The sequence below is a fragment of the Pocillopora verrucosa genome, chromosome 12 (assembly GCF_036669915.1).
Source record: "Pocillopora verrucosa isolate sample1 chromosome 12, ASM3666991v2, whole genome shotgun sequence".
Taxonomy (NCBI): Eukaryota; Metazoa; Cnidaria; class Anthozoa; order Scleractinia; family Pocilloporidae; genus Pocillopora; species Pocillopora verrucosa.
This window is the reverse complement of record NC_089323.1, coordinates 18923394-18943530: the sequence shown is the minus strand read 5'-3', so window position 1 is coordinate 18943530 and position 20137 is coordinate 18923394. Positions and strand designations below refer to the sequence as shown.

The window sequence follows — 20137 nt, the reverse complement described above, 5'->3', positions numbered from 1 at the left end:
CATACATATAGGGAGAAAGCCGCTAGGGTTGTGATTGAAGTATGAGCCTGCGCTATCTCCGGACATAAACATGGCAGTCTCAGTTGGTGTTCCATCCATCTCCCAGGTTTGTGTTGTCTTTTTTAATGCATTGTTTTAGATTATCGTCGATTGGAACATTTTTTGTCGAATATTCATGTTTCATCTCATAGTACTCCTCCGATCTCGAGAGATTTCTGTCATTTTACCAATCAAATTTCCAGCTTTTCCTTGCTCCCGTGTAAGCTAATAATTTGCAAAATTAATAGGTAATTTCTAGTTGCACAAATTCAGTCCATCGCTCTTGGCTTATCTGAAATACACCAGGCGGGTTCAGATGTTTTTTTTTTATATACAGAACAATGTATTTAGATGCTCTAAAGAAAATAAATGCCGCTCGTTGGTGAGCTAGTCCGTAACAATATTAATCAAGGCAGGGAGGAAGATGCGAAGATGTTACCTTGCCATTTAATTGTGAAATGTCTAAAGCAAATTCGGCGCGTAAATTACCATTTTTTTTTAATATTTAGTGAAATTCTTGCGACTGCTGTAGTTTTGTTTGAAATTGACCCTGTTTCCAGCGTGTTTCTCTCGTGACATTTCCTTATCAGTGCATTGTAAACATAGATTGAATTTTTGAAAAATCTAATCTTTATAGTAATAACGTGCTCTTCATATGTTCTTCCTTAATAATGGCCTGTTAAATTCACAGCTGTCAGCGGGACATGCGACTGTCTATGAGAATTTCTTCAGACAGGTATGTTTTAGTTAAGTTTTAAAAAAATTGGCATCATATAATTCGAAACAGAAACAGAAACAGTTACTTAATGAGTTATTACTTACATATTTGATAGCACCAGTATCAACAAGTAAAAGAAATGCGAGCTTGCGGTTCATTTCTTGTCTAAAATTCGGGCTCGACATAATTTGTTACATTATATTTGAGTGTTATACTGAAAGTGAGCATTTACTAGATGACGACAGAAGATCGATTTAATTATAGACAGTTTAGAATAATTATGGAATTACCGACTCGTGCGCTGAATAACAAGTACCTGGAAAAAATCAGAATTCATTTGCATAGAGCATTGCCCGAGGAACCAGGATAATTTTTGCTATGCAAAGACCATATGTACTGAGACTATTTAAAAGCCAACATATGCATATTAGAGAGAAATGAATAACCACAAAACTGTTCATAAAAATAGAAAATTATTTTGTCTTACTATTGTTTTACTCAAGGAGGTAAGTTTCTAAAGAAACTGTGGTGCAGCATCAATGGGTGATATTTCAAGACCATTTGGTTTCATCAGCTGAGTTGATAATAGGAACTCTATGTTAACCCTTTAACTCCCAGATCAAATTTGTCATTCTCCTTCCTGTTTACCAAATAATTCTTATTATGTTAGTCCAGAGAATTTAGTATTGGATCAACTTATTATCCCCAAATTAATATTTTTCTTTATTCTCATCTCTTATCTGGTTGATATTGTATTGATATTGTAAGGAGAAATTCTGTCTTGGTCACTCATGGGAGTTAAAGGGTTGACAAGACTACCTAAATGCTCATCCAGAATTGTACTTGATAATTACTTTTTTCTGTGTGTGTCTTAAATTATTTTAACAGGCAGATGTGTCTAACACTGGTCAAATTGGAGCATCAGATGCTGCAGCCTTCCTTAAAAAGTCTGGTTTAAAAGAGGGAATTCTTCACAAGGTAAGCATAACAGTTTTCCATTGTTAACTGTTTTAAGTAGTGGAGGCAGCTTTTATGGTACATCTTCTATAAATAATAATTATATGTTACCAAAATGGCCGAGGAGTTTTTTAAAAAAGATACTTTGTGTTTTATTGCAAATGAGATAATTAAGCTTAGAGCAATAATAACTGACCAAGAGTATTGATCAGTTGGTATGAACTTAATTTGAATATTACGATAATCAGAATTTTACCAACAGAGAAGGGAGTGAACCCAGCAAGCTTCACCAGAGCCCCGTTAGCCAACAGATTTCCTGGTTGATCATAATAAGCCTTTATGGCAACTGTGTGAACTTTTGTAGATTTGTTTTTTTATCAGGCATCCCCATGTTTTGCAATTCCATACTTTGCCTGTTTCCACATCCCTTAACATGGACTGAGGGTTGGACTTGGGAAGTATACGATACGTGTGTCTGAGACGATGTTCAATGTTAACTGCATCCATTCATTTTTTACAGATTTGGGAGCTATCTGATCCACAAGGAACTGGATTTCTTGATAAACATGTAACAATATATGGAATTACTTTTAATTATAAATTTAGCACTAGTAAATTGTTCTATTCTTCTTTATCAAATCTTTTAATACTTTTCAGAGATGTTCTTATTAGTAAACTGCTTATAATTAATTATACAGAGATTTTTCTTGGCACTGAGATTGATTGCCCTAGCACAGAATGGTAAAGATGTCTCACTGTCAAATCTGATGTTGCTAGTTCCAGCACCAAAAGTAGTGAGTATATAATGCTTATCAAATGCTGCTGCAATTTTTATAAATACATTTGGGATTTTTTTCAGGTTTTTCTGTTTCCCTGCTTTCAAAGGTTTAAGTTTGAAGATTATGTTCAGTTTAACACTCTTGGACTTTGGCTAAGCAGTACTGTATATTCAAAATTCAGTATTGTAGTTGGTGTAAAGAAATTCTGTACATGTACCTTATTGTGTTTTTTTTGTACACACTCAGTAATCAAGCTTTTGAATAGGTTACCACCTGTAATATAATTTTTTCTTTTCATTGATTGTTTCCTGTTAGTTAACCCCTTACACTCTAGAATCAGTATCCATATTCATATTTTTTTTTTTAGGGTGATGTGATGCTTCCAGCTGTACCCCCTCCACAGGAAAGTACACTATGGGCTGTAAAACCAGCAGAAAAAGCTAAATATGACAACATTTTTGAAGTAAGTCAACCTAAGCAGAAGTAGAATCTATGATCTTGAAAAAATGTGGTATTAATTTATTGTTTCAATTTAATATGCCAACAACTTTCCACCTTCAATAATTTGCAAAACACTTTTTCTTAATTTAAGGGGCTACAACCAGTCAATGGTCTTCTTCCAGGAGAAAAAGTGAGACCTGTAAGTTATGAGTTTATTGATTAGTGAATTTTATATACAGCCCTGTTATAAGCAGCTAAATAGTAACAAGTCTTTTTGAAAGTGATTTGAATATTTATTTTTTTTGCAGAAAAACTTTTTTTAGTTCAATCACTTGAATAATGTTTTTTCCATCTTGTAGTTAGCTACCTCAAATGGTTATGGTATTTCTGTTCTTTATATTTTCTCTATATTGCCTTATACCGTAAAGCAGATGATGATTTGTCTATAACACTGACCTTGTTTTTTCAGGTTCTTTTAAACTCAAAGCTTCCTATTGATGTGCTTGGTCGTGTGTGGGAGCTTGCTGATATTGATAAAGATGGAATGTTAGACAATGATGAATTTGCAGTGGTATGAAAAATATGATTCATTTATCAAGATAAATGGCACATTTAACCCAAGCTTAAATCAAATTAAGGTTCAAACTCAATTTCTTTCAAGAGTCACTCAGATTTCTTATGTTTCTGTCATTGATTCTGTCACTGTGAGAGTGTGAAAGGAGGTAACTTAGGTACTTGTGACAATACTGTAGTTATTTTTAAGAAGTTCATGGCAGAGTGCTGACTTGTTATTTTATTGTAGGCAATGCATCTTGTGTACCGTGCATTAGAAGGAGATCCAGTCCCCCTAACGCTTCACGGCAAGCTTATACCTCCTTCAAAAAGGAAATTAAAACTGTCTTCATCAGCTCCTTCCTCACCATCTCCAAAGGGACTTACTCCACCATCAGTCAGCAGTTCTGTTCTCTCCACAGTCACGGTGAGTTTTATTCTGAATCAATGAATTGTTATTCTCTCTTTGGGTCCTGAAATTATGTATGCCCTCCCTTCCTTCCAAAGGATTGGTCAGCCCTCCTTTCCCCCCCTGAAGATTGGTCACTTGAAATTCCACAAGGAACATGATGGGGTGTCAACTGCTTAAGTATTCCAGAAGAAGCAAGAACTAACTGAAATTTATCAATTTGTGGGTGGCTGAAAACCATTTCCTCTTTAGTGAGGACATAAATGCCCTTATCTAAAAAGTCAATGTTGTTGCTGTACGAGGTTGCTATGTAGCACATCAAAAAAAAAAAGGGTTTCAACTTTCAAAACAGCTGGGAAACGGAATGATCATGTTTATCTAGAACTACATGTAGAAAGCATATGAACTTGGTTGTCTCAAATTATGCATAAAAGGAAAGATTCAGAGTTTAATCCCCAGCTAGATGTCTATTTAGTTTTCAGCATATTTTGCAAGGTCAGACTTAAGTAATTAGAAGACCGCGCTTAAACAAATTATAACTTGCATTCTTAGACTACTCAGGAAAGCCCATGGGTTGTTACAAGTGCTGACAAGTTGCGTTATGATGCCATGTTCAAACAAGCCGATAAGGATGCTGATGGACTTGTCTCTGGTATTTTTAAATTCAGTGATGTTCCTATTTGTTAAATTTTCTTCAGCGGTCCAGCAATATTGTTGTTCAAGGTGTACACTTTTGAATTTTTTCCTCCTTACACACAGTAGAAAATGTGTGAACTTGTACATCATGAATATTGATACAAGACTCACTTGTTGAGATATGGAAATATTGATTTGATGCTTTGGCAGTTACATTTTGAAACAGGAAACTTTTATTTTCTGAAACAATGTAGAACAAAGCAAGCTGAATGTATTGAATAACAAAAGCAGAAACATGCTCAAGACTCTCTCTTTGATACACACTTTTTTCCTTGTACAAAATGCAAAAAATGTATAAAGTTGATGTGCATTTGTGGGCCATCTACCTCTGAGCAGTTCTGTAGGTGTTATTAAATTATTTTCACAAACAGCGGAGTTATTCAGTCTGATTTTTCTTTTCATTTTGTAGGAGAAGAAGTGAAGAGTATCTTCATGGCATCTGGGTTGCCGCAACAAGTTCTTGCTCACATATGGTTAGAAATACTTTTACATGATGCCACATACTATCCATTACATAATCATTTTATTTATTTACATGAGTGTTGTGCCATCCTTTCTTGATCTGCTCTGCTAGTTTGAAACAACCATAACTCCAATGTTAAAAATTCTTCTAAAAAGGGCTAACTGGCTTGAGTATGACATCATGGTGCATATAAATGTATAGTATCTGTAAATGATGTGCTGCTCTGTTGATGACATTTTGGCAGTGGCTGTCTTGGGTCACTCCATTTCAATTCAGTAGTCAGAAGAGTTTATGTTTGCTGTGTGCAACTATATGCAATAATGGAACAATTTATATTTTTACCATGCATAGTGTTGAGTCAAAACTCATATGACTCAACACAAACTTGCCTAATGTTATTTTACTTTTCTTTAAGGGGACTGTGTGACACAACAGGCCAAGGACGCCTAAACTCTGAGCAGTTTGCCCTTGCCATGTATCTTATACATCAGAAGGTTATGGGTGTAGATCCACCACAAGCCTTGCAGCCAGAGATGGTTCCACCCTCCATGAGGAGTGGAAGTGCTGCCAGCCCCGCTGGGGGAGAGGAAAGAGTAAGATTCAGTTTCTAATAGATTATACTTGTTAGGGATGGCTTAGTGGATTTACCATCAATAATATTTTTTCTTTTTTCCTAACTTTTTTAAATGTAATGTTATGGCTAGTTGCTTGAAAAGTTTAATCTCACATATACAACAGATTTTCAGACATATTTTGGAAGTTTGATTTATTTACTTTACCACCAACTCTTCATGTGACAATATATTTTTATGTAAGGAGAAAGGAGTTTATAGGATTTGAGTATTGGAGAGTTTTTTCTCTTTTGTCCTTCAGGAGGGGGGAGGTGCTGGATCTGTCATTTCAACATTGAGTGATTTTTCGGCCATCAAAGAGCTGGACAAAATAACCAAAGAAATTGAAGACCTTGGGAGGTTAGTGTAATACCATTAATATTGAATTAAAATTTTATTTAGATGGTAACTACAATTTGTCATTTAATAATGGACTAAGGAATTTGCCATGATGTGTTTAGATTTTTCTGTTGTTGTATAAGGTATTTCTTCACTGGATTTAGCTGTGTTTTTTTTTTTACTTTTAATGAGAAGGAAACATCTTCAGAAGGGCCTCTTGACATATACATTTCAAAATCAAAAATTCACTCAACCTTCTTTAAATGTCCCAAAATGCTTTATACTATACATCTTTAATTTTGGTTCCATTATCCTTTTAGCTCTGTGAATATATCTCTCTTTTTTTCATTTACTTTTTTATAATTTTTTTTGTAGAGAAAAAGCCAGTTTGCAGCATGAGATCGAAGAGAAAGAAGAAATGATCAGACAAAGAAATGGAGAAATACAGGTAAATTGTCATGTTATCAGTGTCTTATCTGAAACTTGTTATTTGTCCAACATCATTATGGCTATCTTACTCTTTGTTTACAGAATCTACAGAGTGAACTTGAAAAAACTAAACTGAAATATCAAGAATTAGAGAGACAAAAAGCAGATTCACAAGGCAAACTTGATGACTTAGACAAAGAGGTGAGACATGTCTGAACAGCTCTCACTCTTCTACTTTCTGGCATTCATCTTAACTATGATATTTATAAACAGTTATCAGGCTTTGTGATAAGGTAGCTCTCTATTTCTCTTCACTATGCCAGAGTTGCTAGACAAATTCTGTTCCAAACTTTGTTTTTAACCCTTAAACTCCCAAGATCTGATTTTTAATTCTCCCTCCAGCTGCTACACATTCCCTTGTAAATTAGTTTTGAGAATTTGGTGTTAGATCAAGATGACAACTTCTACCTGATACATTTGAGTATTCTCATTACCTGTTTGCTGGATAGTGCATAGATATTGTAGGGAGAAGTTACTTTTTAATCACCTCTGGGAGTTAAAGGGTTTATTTGATGTTTTTTGCTTTTTGTTTCTTGCTTAATCCAAGGTATTGCAAAGGCATGCCAGGGGTGGGTCAGGGGAGGATCAGGGTATATCTAGCCTCCTCTTTGCAGAGATAAAGGAATATTATATGATAACAAAGCAATTAGACAGTCTAATAGCATCCTTGTGCCAATAAGAAGCTAGTGCAAAATTTCTTGAGGGGAAATTATGTCTGTCATTATGTTTCTGCGCAGAGCATTTTCCTGCTGTCCTTAGTCACACAATAACTGCTTTGCCTGCCTGATTGTCACTAGTGTTGTGTATTTTCCTTTCTTTTCCAGAAAGCCAAATTGGAAGAAATGTTGAAAGATGCAAAGCAGAAATGCGAGGAAGAAACAAAAACGGTTAGAGTAGTTCAAATCAGTAAATTTTAATTGGGCATCTGTTTCTGCAGTGCATGAATAATCACTAACATTGGGAATTAATGTAAAAATGGAAGAAAAATATGATTTCTGTGAATCTTTTTTTCAGATAAACAGTTTGCAAGCGCAAATCGCATCTTCTAGAAAATCAGCCCTGGTATGTGGATCTCTTTTATTTCTACACCTTTTACCAAACAATAGAAAAAAAAATTCATTCAGTTAAGGAAGCATGCCCCTCTCTAACAAAGACTATGGGGATCGAAGGTTTTGTGTTATTCCCCCTTTCCCCGTCCGTGAATCCATGTATAATCTTATGTGCTAATAAGATGCTTGTGAAGGATCCCAACCCCACCCCTGTCTATAAAACCCTCCCTACTCCTACTACCTAAATGTTGGTTTTGGTGTGAGGAAGAAAGTACATCTTATTTTTCACTTTCTGTTTTTTCTTTTTTTACTTGTAAAAGTTTGAACTGCTGATCCATAAGAAACCATGAACTTGATAGTTTTGTGAGATGTTATCTACAATTTTTGATTAATCATCCCTTTTACAGCAACAAGAAGAAGAACTTAGCGACGCGAGAGATGAATTGAACAGAATTAGAGAAGACGAAACCAAGCTAGAACGAGAGGTGATCAGAGGATTACATCTTTTTCTGTCATTTAACGTTGGAAATTTTGTTTCAACGGTGAATTTTACGTCTGCAGATCGAGTCCAGTAAAGAACACTTAGAGACAGTCCAGAAACAAATCAAAGCTGTTCAAACAGAAATTTCGCAGGTAAGTAGAATGAAATCTTTGAGCAAAGAAAGTCCAGGTTATAGACATCATTTACCTCTTTTCTCTCTCCTGAACAACAATTTCGTAACCAATATTTCATGCATTCAAGCGAGCTCCCACTCGTATCTCAAGTCTCTTTCACTTCATGAGTTTAGAAAGGATATCAGTTACGAATATTTCTTTTCTAGGTCAGATCAAAGGTTTCAACACTTGAAGAAACAAATAATAGCCTAAACGCCAATATCGCACATTACAATTCGTTGATGAACTCCAACAGTTTGTCCAGTGGTCCAGCGTCCATTCCGGATTTTGCACCTCTGACAGATGCGTTTGACATGACGCCGACTCCTTCAGAAGCCGATGCCATGAGTGTCAGAGCAACGGTAAGTATGGAAGTGAAAGCAAACGCGATTAAAAATAAAAAAAAAAAAAGAGTCCTCGATGTTTTCATTTGATTGGTCGCTCAAGGCAAGACTTTGACGGTGATTGGAAACAGTGTACTGATTTTTAACTGGTACTCTGTGGGTGTAAAACCAGATAAAAGATGGCAGCCACTCTCAAGATTGTCAGATATCAAAATTGAAGAATAGTTTAAGAGATGTCGTGGTAAATGTTAAAAACAAATAGCACCATGGGGAAGTACGGCTGCCGAAGAGGGTCTTTTGAATGGTCACAGCACAGGACGTCATTAACCCTTTAACTTCCAGAAGTGATTAACATGTTAATTACCCCTATAATATCCATTCATTAACCAGCGAACAGGTGATAAGAATACTAAAACTCATCAGTTAGAAGTTGTTGTTTTGATCTAATGCCAAATGCTTGTAAGTAATTTACAAGGAAATGTCTAGCAACAAGACCAGAGAATTAACAATCAGAGCTTTGGAGTTTAAGGGTCAACAAGGTCAAACCTTAGCACGGTGAGATGCATCTCCATAACTGGCTTGTTGAAATTAAAGGGTGGAAGTTTCTTTTTTCGTTTAGGCCGGTAGCAGTCCCGTGAGCAGCATAAGCGGCTTTAGTGTTGGATCTGGTAGAGTAGATGAAGCTGTAGATGATTTTAAGGTTAGTTACTTGTTTGAAATTTATGGAGTTTATCACAGAACTGATATGTTTGTCTAAACTCTTTCGAATATTCAAACTTGATTCAACTTTCTAACTTCTTCGTTTCAGGATACAGATCCCTTCAAGAGCAAAGAAAATTTATTTAGTTCTTCGGAAACGGGTAAGCAGTAACTTTTGTCACATTTTCCATTCTTCAGTCTTCATTTTGATTTCTTTACCTCTTTTTTTTTTTGTAGTTAATATTGCCAGGTGTTTTTAGACCAGGATACAGGGAATATTTGGTATTAAGTCTCTGCCCTACGAGTAAATTTAAGAGTTTGACATGGTATAGTTAGAGTGAGATTAAATGAAAAGTTACCACATCGACCTATCAGAACATAGGTATACAACACAAAGAACCAATGAGAAATTCAAGTTTGGTGCATGTGACCGACCTCAAGCGCGGGAAACAGGAAAGACCAAGTCACGATTGGTTGTATCTGATTGGTTGATAAAGTGGCACGAGTTTTCTGAACCAATCACAGAGCGAAATAAAGCGTAACCATTGCAGCCGACACTAAATCAAATGTTGCTTTTGCTTATATTCTCTTTCAGAATCTAACGATCCTTTCCACGTAGACGATCCTTTTAAAACAGACCCATTTCATTACAAGAGCGTCTCGTTCGCGGACCCTTTCCCAGGCGATCCGTTTGAGGTAAGACTACTTTGACGTATACACCACCCCTGTGATTATTACACCGTCAGTTTTACATGTTTCATACTTAGAACACTGAGGCGCGTCATGACTGGCATTCACGTTCTTCCCAGGGCGAAGATTTGTTCAAAGGTGATCCTTTCAAAAGTGACCTTCCAGCCAGTGCAGGAGCTAATGGTTCTGGAGCAGGAATAAGCAATGGTGAGTTGGCAACAGACTCTCCTAACTTTACATCTGTTGGAGTATAAATTTTAATGATATTGAAGAACAATCTTTTTTAAAATTTTTTTTCAAGCATGTGAAGAAGATTTTCCCAATTACTGTCACTAACGGACACGTGTGTATCGTCTGTATTGTCACACTTTGTCGCTTCGCAAAAGGCACAACAACTCAGTTCTTTTCTATTAACACAGAAATCTAGAGGGTGAAAGACTTCAGGCCCCTGTTGTTCGAAGGGGAGATAACACAATCTATCCATTGGATAGTGCAGTACGTTTTGTTAACATTTACCCTCTGGATAGTAATTTATCCGCTGAATAGCGTTATCCGCCCTTTGTTCAACTGGTTCCTCTGGTGGTTTGCCGTAAGATTACTAGATTCATCCGCTTCTTTAGCAAAGTGAGAGAAATGTTGTCACAATTGTTTACTGAAAGTGCTCTGACAGTCCATCCTGAATTAACTAAATTTTATTATCATTATTATTATTATTATAATTTTACTTTTTGAAGGTTTATCGTCTTCACCAGCAAAATCAGATCCTTTTGCTATGGATCCCTTCCAGAGCACATTTCCAAGCAGCAAAGTAAGTTGTAATGTCTTCCCTCTTGTCAGATATTCTACAAATGAATCAGAAGTAACTCATCTACGAATTAAACCCCTTCCCACCCCCTCCCCCCCCCCCCAAAAGGAAAATTCTACCTACTCCCCTAAAGAAGTTTCTTAGAATGAGCTGTGCTGTGGACTGAGAACAGTTCAGAGCCTCAGTGCAATATCAAAATTTTATTGTATCATGTTTTCCTTATCATTTCAGAGTCCGGCAGATAACTTTTTCAGCTCGGATCCGTTTAAACCATCTGGGAGTGGTTCGGATACTAAGAAAAGCACGAATAACTCACAGGATAAAGATTCTCTCTCGTCTGTCAAAGATCCTTTCAGCAATCCCTTTGGTCCTGATCCATTTGGTCAGTTTATTTATTACTTATTCTGTCTCTTTCTCTCTCTCTTATTTAAATGATGTACTTATGTATGTTTTGTAAGAAAACTTTGATCATTTGCTGAGTTCTAATTACCCGCCTGTTTTCTTATGTATTTTAAAATATCTTCAGGAGAAAATAAATGTCGTGCTTCAATTGTTTATCTCGGTTAAAGTAACGTATCTTTTTTTGTTTACTTTATTCCAGGTTCCTGATGCAACTCGACCTTTCCCGATTAAACATGCCGAATTGTCTGAATGTCTTCAAAAGTGTCGGCAAGAACAAGATTATGGCTCTTGTAGTCTGCGGCCTCAAAAACTTTGTTCAAAGTTAACGAAAACTAAGCAACGACTGTATTGAGAGTCGATGGGAAAAATAGCAGTTTCGGTCAAAATTTTATTTTGGAGAAGTAGCTGAGCCCGCGATCATCTGAGCAAGTTTTGTTAAGTGACTTTTCGATCAATTTAGATATCTGGTACGTTACTAACGTAACAGCGTTTGGCGTGCTGATGAGCCTTTACTGATAAGTAAGAACACTTGATTTCAAAATGAAATAGATGCGTGAAAAATTGTGATGTTTTCGAGAGGGGTTCGTCTTCGCAGATTAAAGTGTCCGTTTGTGCGGTCTTTACTACGGGTTCAATTACGGTTGCTGGGGCGAATCAACTGACCGAAAACAGTGATGGCGGGCTCAGACGATACTATTGGTAAGGAAAGAAAGCAGAATATGAAGCTCGTAAAGTTCGCTCGCTATCCTTTCACATAAACCTATGCAAAGCACATTTTGAGTGACTGTTGTAAAAACAATAACTGAGTATTTACAACAGCCAGTCAGAACAAAGGTAGTTATTCCAAGCAGTGAGCGAGAGTACAAAGTACAAATGGCACACTACTTGTAAGACCAGAAAAGCAGGGCCCAGTTGTTCGAAGGCCGATTAGCGCTAACCCAGGGTTAGATTTTAATCTGGGTTTCTTTATTCCTTTACTCTAAAGCCTTTTTGGGAAAATTTTCAGTGTCCTTTTCAAAGCATCAAATAGTCATACTCTAGACAAAAAGAATTCGATTGAACTTTCTTTTAAAGCTTTTAGATCTCAAATCAGATGACTAAGTCGCGTTTTGTTTGAATTGGGCATCACATTTCCTGAAAGGATGACTCGAGTTTCTCGTACCAATTACAGAACGAAGTCAGAGCGAGGTGTGAACCATAACCGTTGAAATGCCGGTTTTCTTTCGAAAATTGCTCTGGATTGGCCGACCCTGCTTACCTTTATGTAAAGGAATAGAGTTTGCTATGAGTTCCTTTTGTGAACAAAGTATGTTTTCATTTCGTATTCAAGGAGTTTCCCCTTCACTCTCAGAAAAGATTAACATGTAACCTCTTCCTATAATATCCATACATTACCCATCAAAGGTAATATGAATACTCGAAGTTATCAGGTAGAAGTTGTTATCTTGATTTAACACCAAATTCTTGTAACTAATTGAAAGGAACTGTTAAGCAGTTAAAGAAGAGAATTAACAATTAGAACTTGAGAGTTCATAGATTGAGGTTGCATCGCGTTACTATTTTTGGATGTTTTTTAGCTGACTCAACTTCTTTGTCAAGTGATTGGTCCAAGGACGAGTTGTTGACAAAAGCTCATTTGATATGTCGGGAACGTATAATGTATTTAATCACTGAATTATTTTATTTTTAAACCACAGCAATAAACACATGCTAAGAACTAGGAATTTTATTGAACACACCACAGATGCAACTGATTCTTGCCTTGAAGTCTTTACATTGCTTGACGTCACTGCTGACCTCAGTGAATGAAGTAAAATGTGAGATAAACTTGAACTATAGTCACAAATGAGTCCATCTTGTTTGAAATAAAAAGTGTGACGTGACAGTATTACGTTGGATCCTTTTGCAACACAACGAAAGGTAGAGCAATCTTTAAGGCGGAAATCAAGAAACGTGTGGCAGGCTTTCGATAAAGCGTATTCCAGTAAGACAGCTTGTGCTTGAGTTGCGTTACATAAAAGCATTCCAAGTTTCCAAGTTGTAAAAAGTGACCAATCTCCTTTCAGTAACTAGCAGGATGCTGGATCAGGAGGAAATCGTGGCTGCACATCGAAACCGTGTTCATGATTGGAGCTAAACAAGAGTTGTGCGTTACGGCTTTAGTGTCTGGAATCAGATCCATGATAACAAAGTTTAAAAACGTTTGCGCGCTTTGTTATCTAACTAAAAGAAAAAATACCGAATCAGTTAAAGTTTATAACTTCGCCCCTGGCAACAACAGAAGCTACGCGAGTAACATTCATTCCTCTGTTCAGTTCCGATAATCTAATCCATGTCGCAGAAATATCTCGTATGCCTTGCGCTGTTTTTTGAGTTCCTAACTTCAAGCTTGTTCTCCGCGGATTCTTCGTCCCAGCTGAATAGCATTCGGAATGTTAACGTTTCGTCTTCCTCCGAGAACTGGAGACTGAAAGCTTCTTATTTCACTCAGTGTCCCGTTGTCAGGTCTGTAGCGGGTCATCTTTCTCTCCCCGTTTAAAATTCCGTTTACAGCAGTTTCGTTTTTCTGCTCCATAACAGATTCTTCTGGCCTGACCATCCTTTGACTGTGTTTCTCGAACGGTACGCAAAGAACACGCAATAACCAATGAATTCACGCTTTTGATTGCAGTTTATGAAGGGCGATTTTGAAAACCGCACGTTCTGCCCAAATGAAGAATTTTCATTGGTCGAAAGAGTAAGGAAGCAAGATTTAATTGGTCGGAGAGATAAACAAAGGAATTGATATTTTCACACATCCTGCATATCTTATAACTTATAACTTACTCAGAGTTACTCTAGTTCAGTGTTAGAAAATCTGCCCGACACGATAGATTCGCCACATTTTTTCAGAGTTAGATGAAAAAAATATTTCCTAGTTCTTTCCAGTTCTCATTTACTCTGAGCTTGGCTTTGATTGAAGTGCAGTAAAACAGATACTAATTACCCTTGAGAAAAGCAATTTTAACTACGTTTTCATTTTAGTTTTTAAGTAGTAAACGTTTTTGTCCATTTTACAATAGACTCTAATTTCTTTTGTTAGCCAAGACTCCATCGTTCGTCTGTAGCCTGCCACTAGGCGTTTTACTCTCTCCAACTTATCCTTTCAAATCATCTACGGTCAGAAGCATCTTTCCATCAACTATTGTCCCATTTTGTTAAACTATCAACTTTTCTGCCTATACGCAGCCTTTTTGTCACTTGTATTCGGCGACGACTCTCCTTCAAACTACACTTGCCGTCAGTTTCTTTGTTGCGGGCTTCTTTGTCTACCTACCGTCGCTTTTTCTTTTCATGCCGCGCGTCAGAGTTGAAAGAAATGCGCTACACGGGTTGCCTTTGTAGCGAGCCACTTCCGAGGAGCTTGTCTACCACTAGAATAACGAACAGTTTGCAACTGATGTGCAAGTTAGTAGATCTCGAGTTACAAAAAAAGGAAACCTTAACAGTTTCAGTGGTTTTCTGTCATGCTGTTCCACCCTCTTGAAGTGATAGCGTGCTTCGCGCTAATTGGAAGAAAACAAAGGTATTTTTTTATGGGTCGGTAAAAGTTTTGAAAACAATTGTATTCCTAGTTTGATCTGATTATCCTAGGTTTTCTTTGTCAAAGCGTCTGTGTTTAATTTTAAACCCGTTAGAAAATTTCACAAGCATATTTGGGACTCTCTCAACTCATGCCCTGTGTGTAGGCTAGGCGAAGCTATTCACATGGGCAGAATGGGATTGTTAGTCGAACCAAGTCGTTTGTGGTAGCCAGACCACGCCTTCTGTAGTCGGTCTTATTTTTGATGATATCCATGATGCAGAGTTTGTTTACTTTGACAGCCAGTAACTGAAACTATAGGTTTCCTTTGAAATTGGCAATCAGGCTATTTAGAGATAGCCGATGAATGGGCAGGTTATCAGCCAACTGGTATCCGGTCGTTCCGCCCGAGAACTATCCGCCCGAACTTCGAAGTAATTTCCCCCGATGTATGTGTCGTCTTATCTATGCGTTGTGTGGAGTTCTTTAACATGGTATCTTAAATAAAACTAATGTTTTATGAGTTTTTGTAACGAAGCACAACATGAATAGTTTAATATTTTTGCTGAGTTGTATACTGACTTTTGATATATAGATTTTTATCGCTTTTTAATTTATTGTTAAATATAATTTTGTTTTCATTTTGTAATCTATCATATTCCCTGCGGTTTCTTTGGATATTTTTTAAGTTATTGTAAAGGGCATTAGATCATATACTTATAATGAATTTGTGCTATATAGGTATTAAATTTATTATTATTATTTTATTCATTATTTTGATCGCAGAAGTTCTGGAGAAGTTCAATATCCCTGCGGTTGAATGAGCTGTTGTTTTGATAACACGGTCAACAAATATCTACAAACATTACTAAAAGAAATAAAAAAAAAATGGAATAACAGCTTCATCTTTGTAATTTGATGCACTGTTTGTTCTTCGGGCGGATCGACTCCCATTCTCGGGCGGATTGACTTCCATTCTCGAGCGGATTGTCTTTCGGGCGGAACGACCGCAATTCGGAGCCACCAAATCTTATAAAAGTCATAACCAGCTCATAGGCCCCCACTAATGAATTTCTCTGTTGTTGAGTATAGTTATCCTACCAATGGTTCGTGTGGGAGCCTCTGCTAAGCAAATCTGATCTACTCCTAAGATCCATCCAGTTTTTAAGGGAAGGTTCCTAAAGAGGAAATTTTCAGAAGTAAACAGATCCCCTACCATTATTAAGATCACAAAGTAAGACCACCCCCTGTCAGCCAATCAGCTTCGCGTAAATGAATCATTGCATCACTGGTCGAAATCTAAATTCCGCCATTTTTTGTTTTGGTTACAATCGCCTGTCATATTTTGGCAAACTTTTAGAACTTCAAGTGATTTTCCTCGGTACTATGGGGGTTATTAATGTTAACGAACATTTCCGAAATCGTCGTAACCAAGGAATGATCGAAAATTATGGAGCAGATCAGTAAGTAACGCAGCATTACATAACTTGATTTGTTTACCTTGCGCGGTTTTGAGGTGGGAGCCGGCCTTCCTTTCCATCGCCACGAATCAGCTGATTTTTTTGTCTAGTCGTTCTAGTTAGCTTTCAAGTGTGATCGTCATTAAGAGATCAAGAAACTGTTTCGAACGATTAAATGCCTTTATCACTTCTCGTGATCGTAGGATGATAACAGGTGATCGAAACGGCGTTGAAAACAGAATTATTTGGCGTTTTTTCGGCTCAATCGTAATAATTTTGTTTTCGGTGGACCACTTTCATCTTCGCTGTACCATGCAGGCTAACAAAACGTTTTAGCTATGTCAGCTGTGGGTTAAAATACACTCAGCTGATATATATTATTAAAAACCGAAGCCGCTTTGCTCTTTCAGTGCTTCAGAGGAAGAGTACTTAGAACCTACACACCCTCAGACTCCCCAGCAAGACTCAAATCAAAGGCGGCATACACGTAATCGATCGCAAAAGAAAAAGGTACAATACGACTCAAGGAACACTGGACGCAGAGTGAAAACCGGAAGCCGGCCGATGAGAAGATATGAGAATTGTAAGCGAAGAGCTGGGAAAGAGAAAACCTGAAAGCTGAATATCTGTCTCCTAACACTAATTCTATTTGTTTCAAAAGTATAATTTTTCACTATGAAATATTTTAGATGGTGGTAATGACGTGATATTCCAACATCCCACATCCATTTGATTGAGTACACTAACCCTGGTTAAACAAGATTGGGTGGCTATAGGTGAGGGGGGGTATAATCAGGGGACATTGGATGAGTGAGTCAAACTGACAACTAGGTAGTTTTTGTAGCCATTTGATTGAAGAAACCTCTTTCTGCTTCAAAGTTCAACCCCTCAGCCTTCACTTGCTCAGAGTAGTTTTAAAAAGACTGCAATGGCAAATTTTAAGCTTTCCTTTTTTTCTCCTTAATCTTAAATTCAGTGTGTTTTCTGCTGAGTTTGGTTGACCATGAGGAAATTGGAGAACTTGACATCTCTGATTTAGTCAGCAACAACACATCCGTGTTTGCAAAACTTTTGAGTAATGAAGAAAGCATGAAGGTAATGCTCTTAATTGTTTATTACTCAATGGGAGGTGAACAGTCGACACTGTGATAAACAACTTAATTGTTCACCAATTCCTTGCCGACCAAATTTCATTTATCATCACAGGAATATTACATTTTTAATCAGGCATGTGATGAGAATCAAGAGAACTATCAACAAAGGGATTCCATCAATCCGTCATGAAACCAAATTTTCAAAGTGAAATTATCAATTAAAGCCTTATCACATCACAGCAATTAATATTACAGCTGCGGTATCTTTGCCAGACAACAACTATGTACTTGACTCTGATTATAACTTCTACTCAGGTTGTGGAAACATTAGTCACTTCTACAAACTAGTCCTTCAAAGGACCACACTCACCCAGACAATCAGACTACACTATCACATAAAGCCTTGTCAGTCAGTAACGTAAGTTTTCATTGAAAAATAGATTTGGAATGGGTTTGTAAACCTCTCTGAAGAAGAACAAGAAGCTTTTATGGTTCCAAAGAGGAAAACAGCTGCACCTGTTCAGGATGTTGATAGGGAAAACACAGCTGAAGATGACATCCCAACAGAGCGAGGTATTGTGTTTCTCTGCTTTATTTAATAGTGCTTGGTAAACATGCTTAGTCTTATTGATGCAGGTTTCTCTATTTTTTTTTTTTTTTTACTTAGATGCAGTAGCAGTTGCAGAAAAGGCTTTCAACAGAATTGAAGGACGTATCAGAGGAACCCTTACGAAAAAACGTTTCCCAATGGTACTGCAGCTTTTTCAATTAATAAAGCTTTGAGAATTGATAATGGTTCATTTTAAAAATGCAAAATTCCCTTTATAGTATAATTACATTGATTAAAAGAAGAAACGAGATTGCTAAATAAAATTTCATGCTACCTTAATCTTCTAAGTATCCCGACCCCTTCTCATGAAAACAAATTATGTTAAAATTTAGAGAGTTTTCTATCATTCTTTTATATTTTTTTATTTTGTACTTTTTTTGTCATCAGGGTGGCCTAAAATACCATGAACAGGAGGTGGTTGCATATTTTTCTGATGATCCCACTGCAGTCATGATTTCCTCTGTTCCATCCAGGTACGTAGATACAAATCATTTTTAAGGTCTGCATTTATTCCTTTTGTTAAGGTAAATATGAAAAAAAAATTTGAAAATATATCCCTCTTTTCAACCAACAAATGAAGGGGGAAGTGGTGTTTGAGATGGATAGTTTACAGTTGGATGTTACATTGACAATAACTAATGACAAATTAAAATAACATAAAATCCTGTTTTTTCTTTAGTTTTGATAGGCTGTTGGTGCATGGTGTATGTCAGTTCCTAGGTTTGAAATCAAAAAGTGAGTATTTTAGCAGTGAAGCAGTTGTTACTTTGTTTTATGTTAAGGAGCAGTCACTGGATGTCAAGATTAGCCATAATCATGCAAGTTGTAATGTTTTTATGCTTCACCTGCATCAATTTGAATTTGGCTGTGTGGGACCTTTGAATGTTGTGTGAATCAATGAATTCCAGCCTAAATTTCATCTGTAAGGACCATTTTATGATTTATAGTAACAAAATGGGAACTTTGGAGGCCTTTATAAATCTAAAGAAACTAAAGGTTATAAAAATGTAAACAGTAATTTCTTAGGGTTAAAACAACAGTTTCACCAAATCATTTGAGGTCTAATCTGCATAGCCCAGGAAATAAATTTTATGTCAACAGCAGCTGCTCTTTGGTAGGAGCTGATCAGGGGCTGGGAATGCAACACTCAAGGGAACCTGTTTGGTGGCCAGCAACCAAAGAAGAGAAAACTAGATACATTCCTAATTACTATAGCAAACTAATGTGGCTTTTACTTATAATTTAATATGCGATGTTACTTTCTTTACTCCAAGGTACCAGTCGTAATGGAGACCGCATCATGGAGATTGAAAATAAACAAGACACGTTTTGTGTTCCATCTCTCCTTCTCTCCCAATACTTGGAAAAGCGTAGATAACATTACAAATATGGACCGGTTGTATATATCAGAGGATTATCAGACAACATTGATTATTAATACAATGGTGTTTATAGAAATTTGATTGTGTTGTAGATAGCATTCAAAGAAATATTTCATTTTACTCCTGGATGCAGTGGTCATTACATTAATGAAGAAAAGATAACTGTCATTGTCAAACAAATTTAGTTTATATTACCTTGATTGACACATACATGGGAAAATGGTCCATAAAATTTTTTGGCCTTTTTCAAATTGTATCATTTTATCAAGTCACTATTTATAGCCTTGTTGGTTCCAAAGTGGGAGGTGAGATCTTAAGAATTTGATATGGGAAACTAGATAGTTAAACTTATGTACTGTATAATGTTATAATAAAAACTTATCCATTACAGATTAACAAGATGTTTCTTGGAAATTCAATCACACTACACCCTATATATGACCCACCTCCTGCAAGATGTCATTTAGACTTTCTGTCTGACTGTCTGACAGTAAACTACCCCCACCCCCTTATAAAGAGGTCCCCCTATGCTATGACAAACACCTTCATATGCCCATGATAGTTGGAGTGTGCTTGGAATCAAATGATGATTTTAGTCATGTTTTTTATAAGGGGCTCTAAAGTAACTACATCTTAAACTGTGTGAACCCTGCCTGATATCAGCAAACAATTAATGCAAAATGGAAATACATCAAAAAACACCCCATAGCATCTGCATCAATTGCTGTTCTGTTGTTGTTGTTGTCTTTGTCATTGTTTTTCTTCAATCCCCATAAGCGCATGATTAGGTGACTGCTCTTTTCCGAATGCATCAATTGTGGATAGGTAGCCATCAGCTTTGAAGCATCAAGCCAAGGAGCCTTGCTACTCATTCATTGCTCTGCTGCTCAAGG

The 20137-nt window shown here is 36.7% G+C and overlaps 2 protein-coding genes across 3 annotated transcripts; both read left to right on the top strand.

Moving 5' to 3' along the window:
- The first annotated feature begins 46 nt into the window (after positions 1-46).
- Positions 47-12969, top strand: LOC131771446 (epidermal growth factor receptor substrate 15-like 1). 2 transcript variants are annotated; one of them, XM_059087244.2, is made up of 27 exons: positions 47-106; positions 731-775; positions 1646-1735; positions 2235-2282; positions 2413-2508; positions 2861-2956; positions 3086-3133; positions 3404-3505; positions 3737-3913; positions 4448-4547; positions 5001-5064; positions 5470-5647; positions 5928-6025; positions 6380-6452; positions 6536-6634; positions 7318-7380; positions 7508-7555; positions 7950-8027; positions 8104-8175; positions 8364-8558; positions 9160-9240; positions 9349-9400; positions 9835-9935; positions 10049-10136; positions 10664-10737; positions 10966-11116; positions 11336-12969. In XM_059087244.2, exons 1-27 carry the CDS (start codon positions 71-73, stop codon positions 11341-11343), a joined length of 2361 nt encoding a protein of 786 aa, XP_058943227.1. In that variant the 5' UTR covers positions 47-70; the 3' UTR covers positions 11344-12969. The 2 variants fall into 2 exon arrangements, with proteins under 2 accessions (XP_058943227.1, XP_058943226.1); XM_059087243.2 differs by having other exon boundaries at positions 10007-10136.
- Positions 12970-16004: 3035 nt separating this feature from the next.
- On the top strand, positions 16005-19632 carry LOC131771441 (R3H domain-containing protein 4-like). Its single transcript, XM_059087238.2, has 8 exons — positions 16005-16161; positions 16569-16741; positions 17135-17253; positions 17693-17825; positions 17920-18002; positions 18250-18335; positions 18542-18597; positions 19137-19632. Exons 1-8 carry the CDS (start codon positions 16085-16087, stop codon positions 19238-19240), a joined length of 831 nt encoding a protein of 276 aa, XP_058943221.2. The 5' UTR covers positions 16005-16084; the 3' UTR covers positions 19241-19632.
- The last annotated feature ends 505 nt before the right edge of the window (positions 19633-20137 follow it).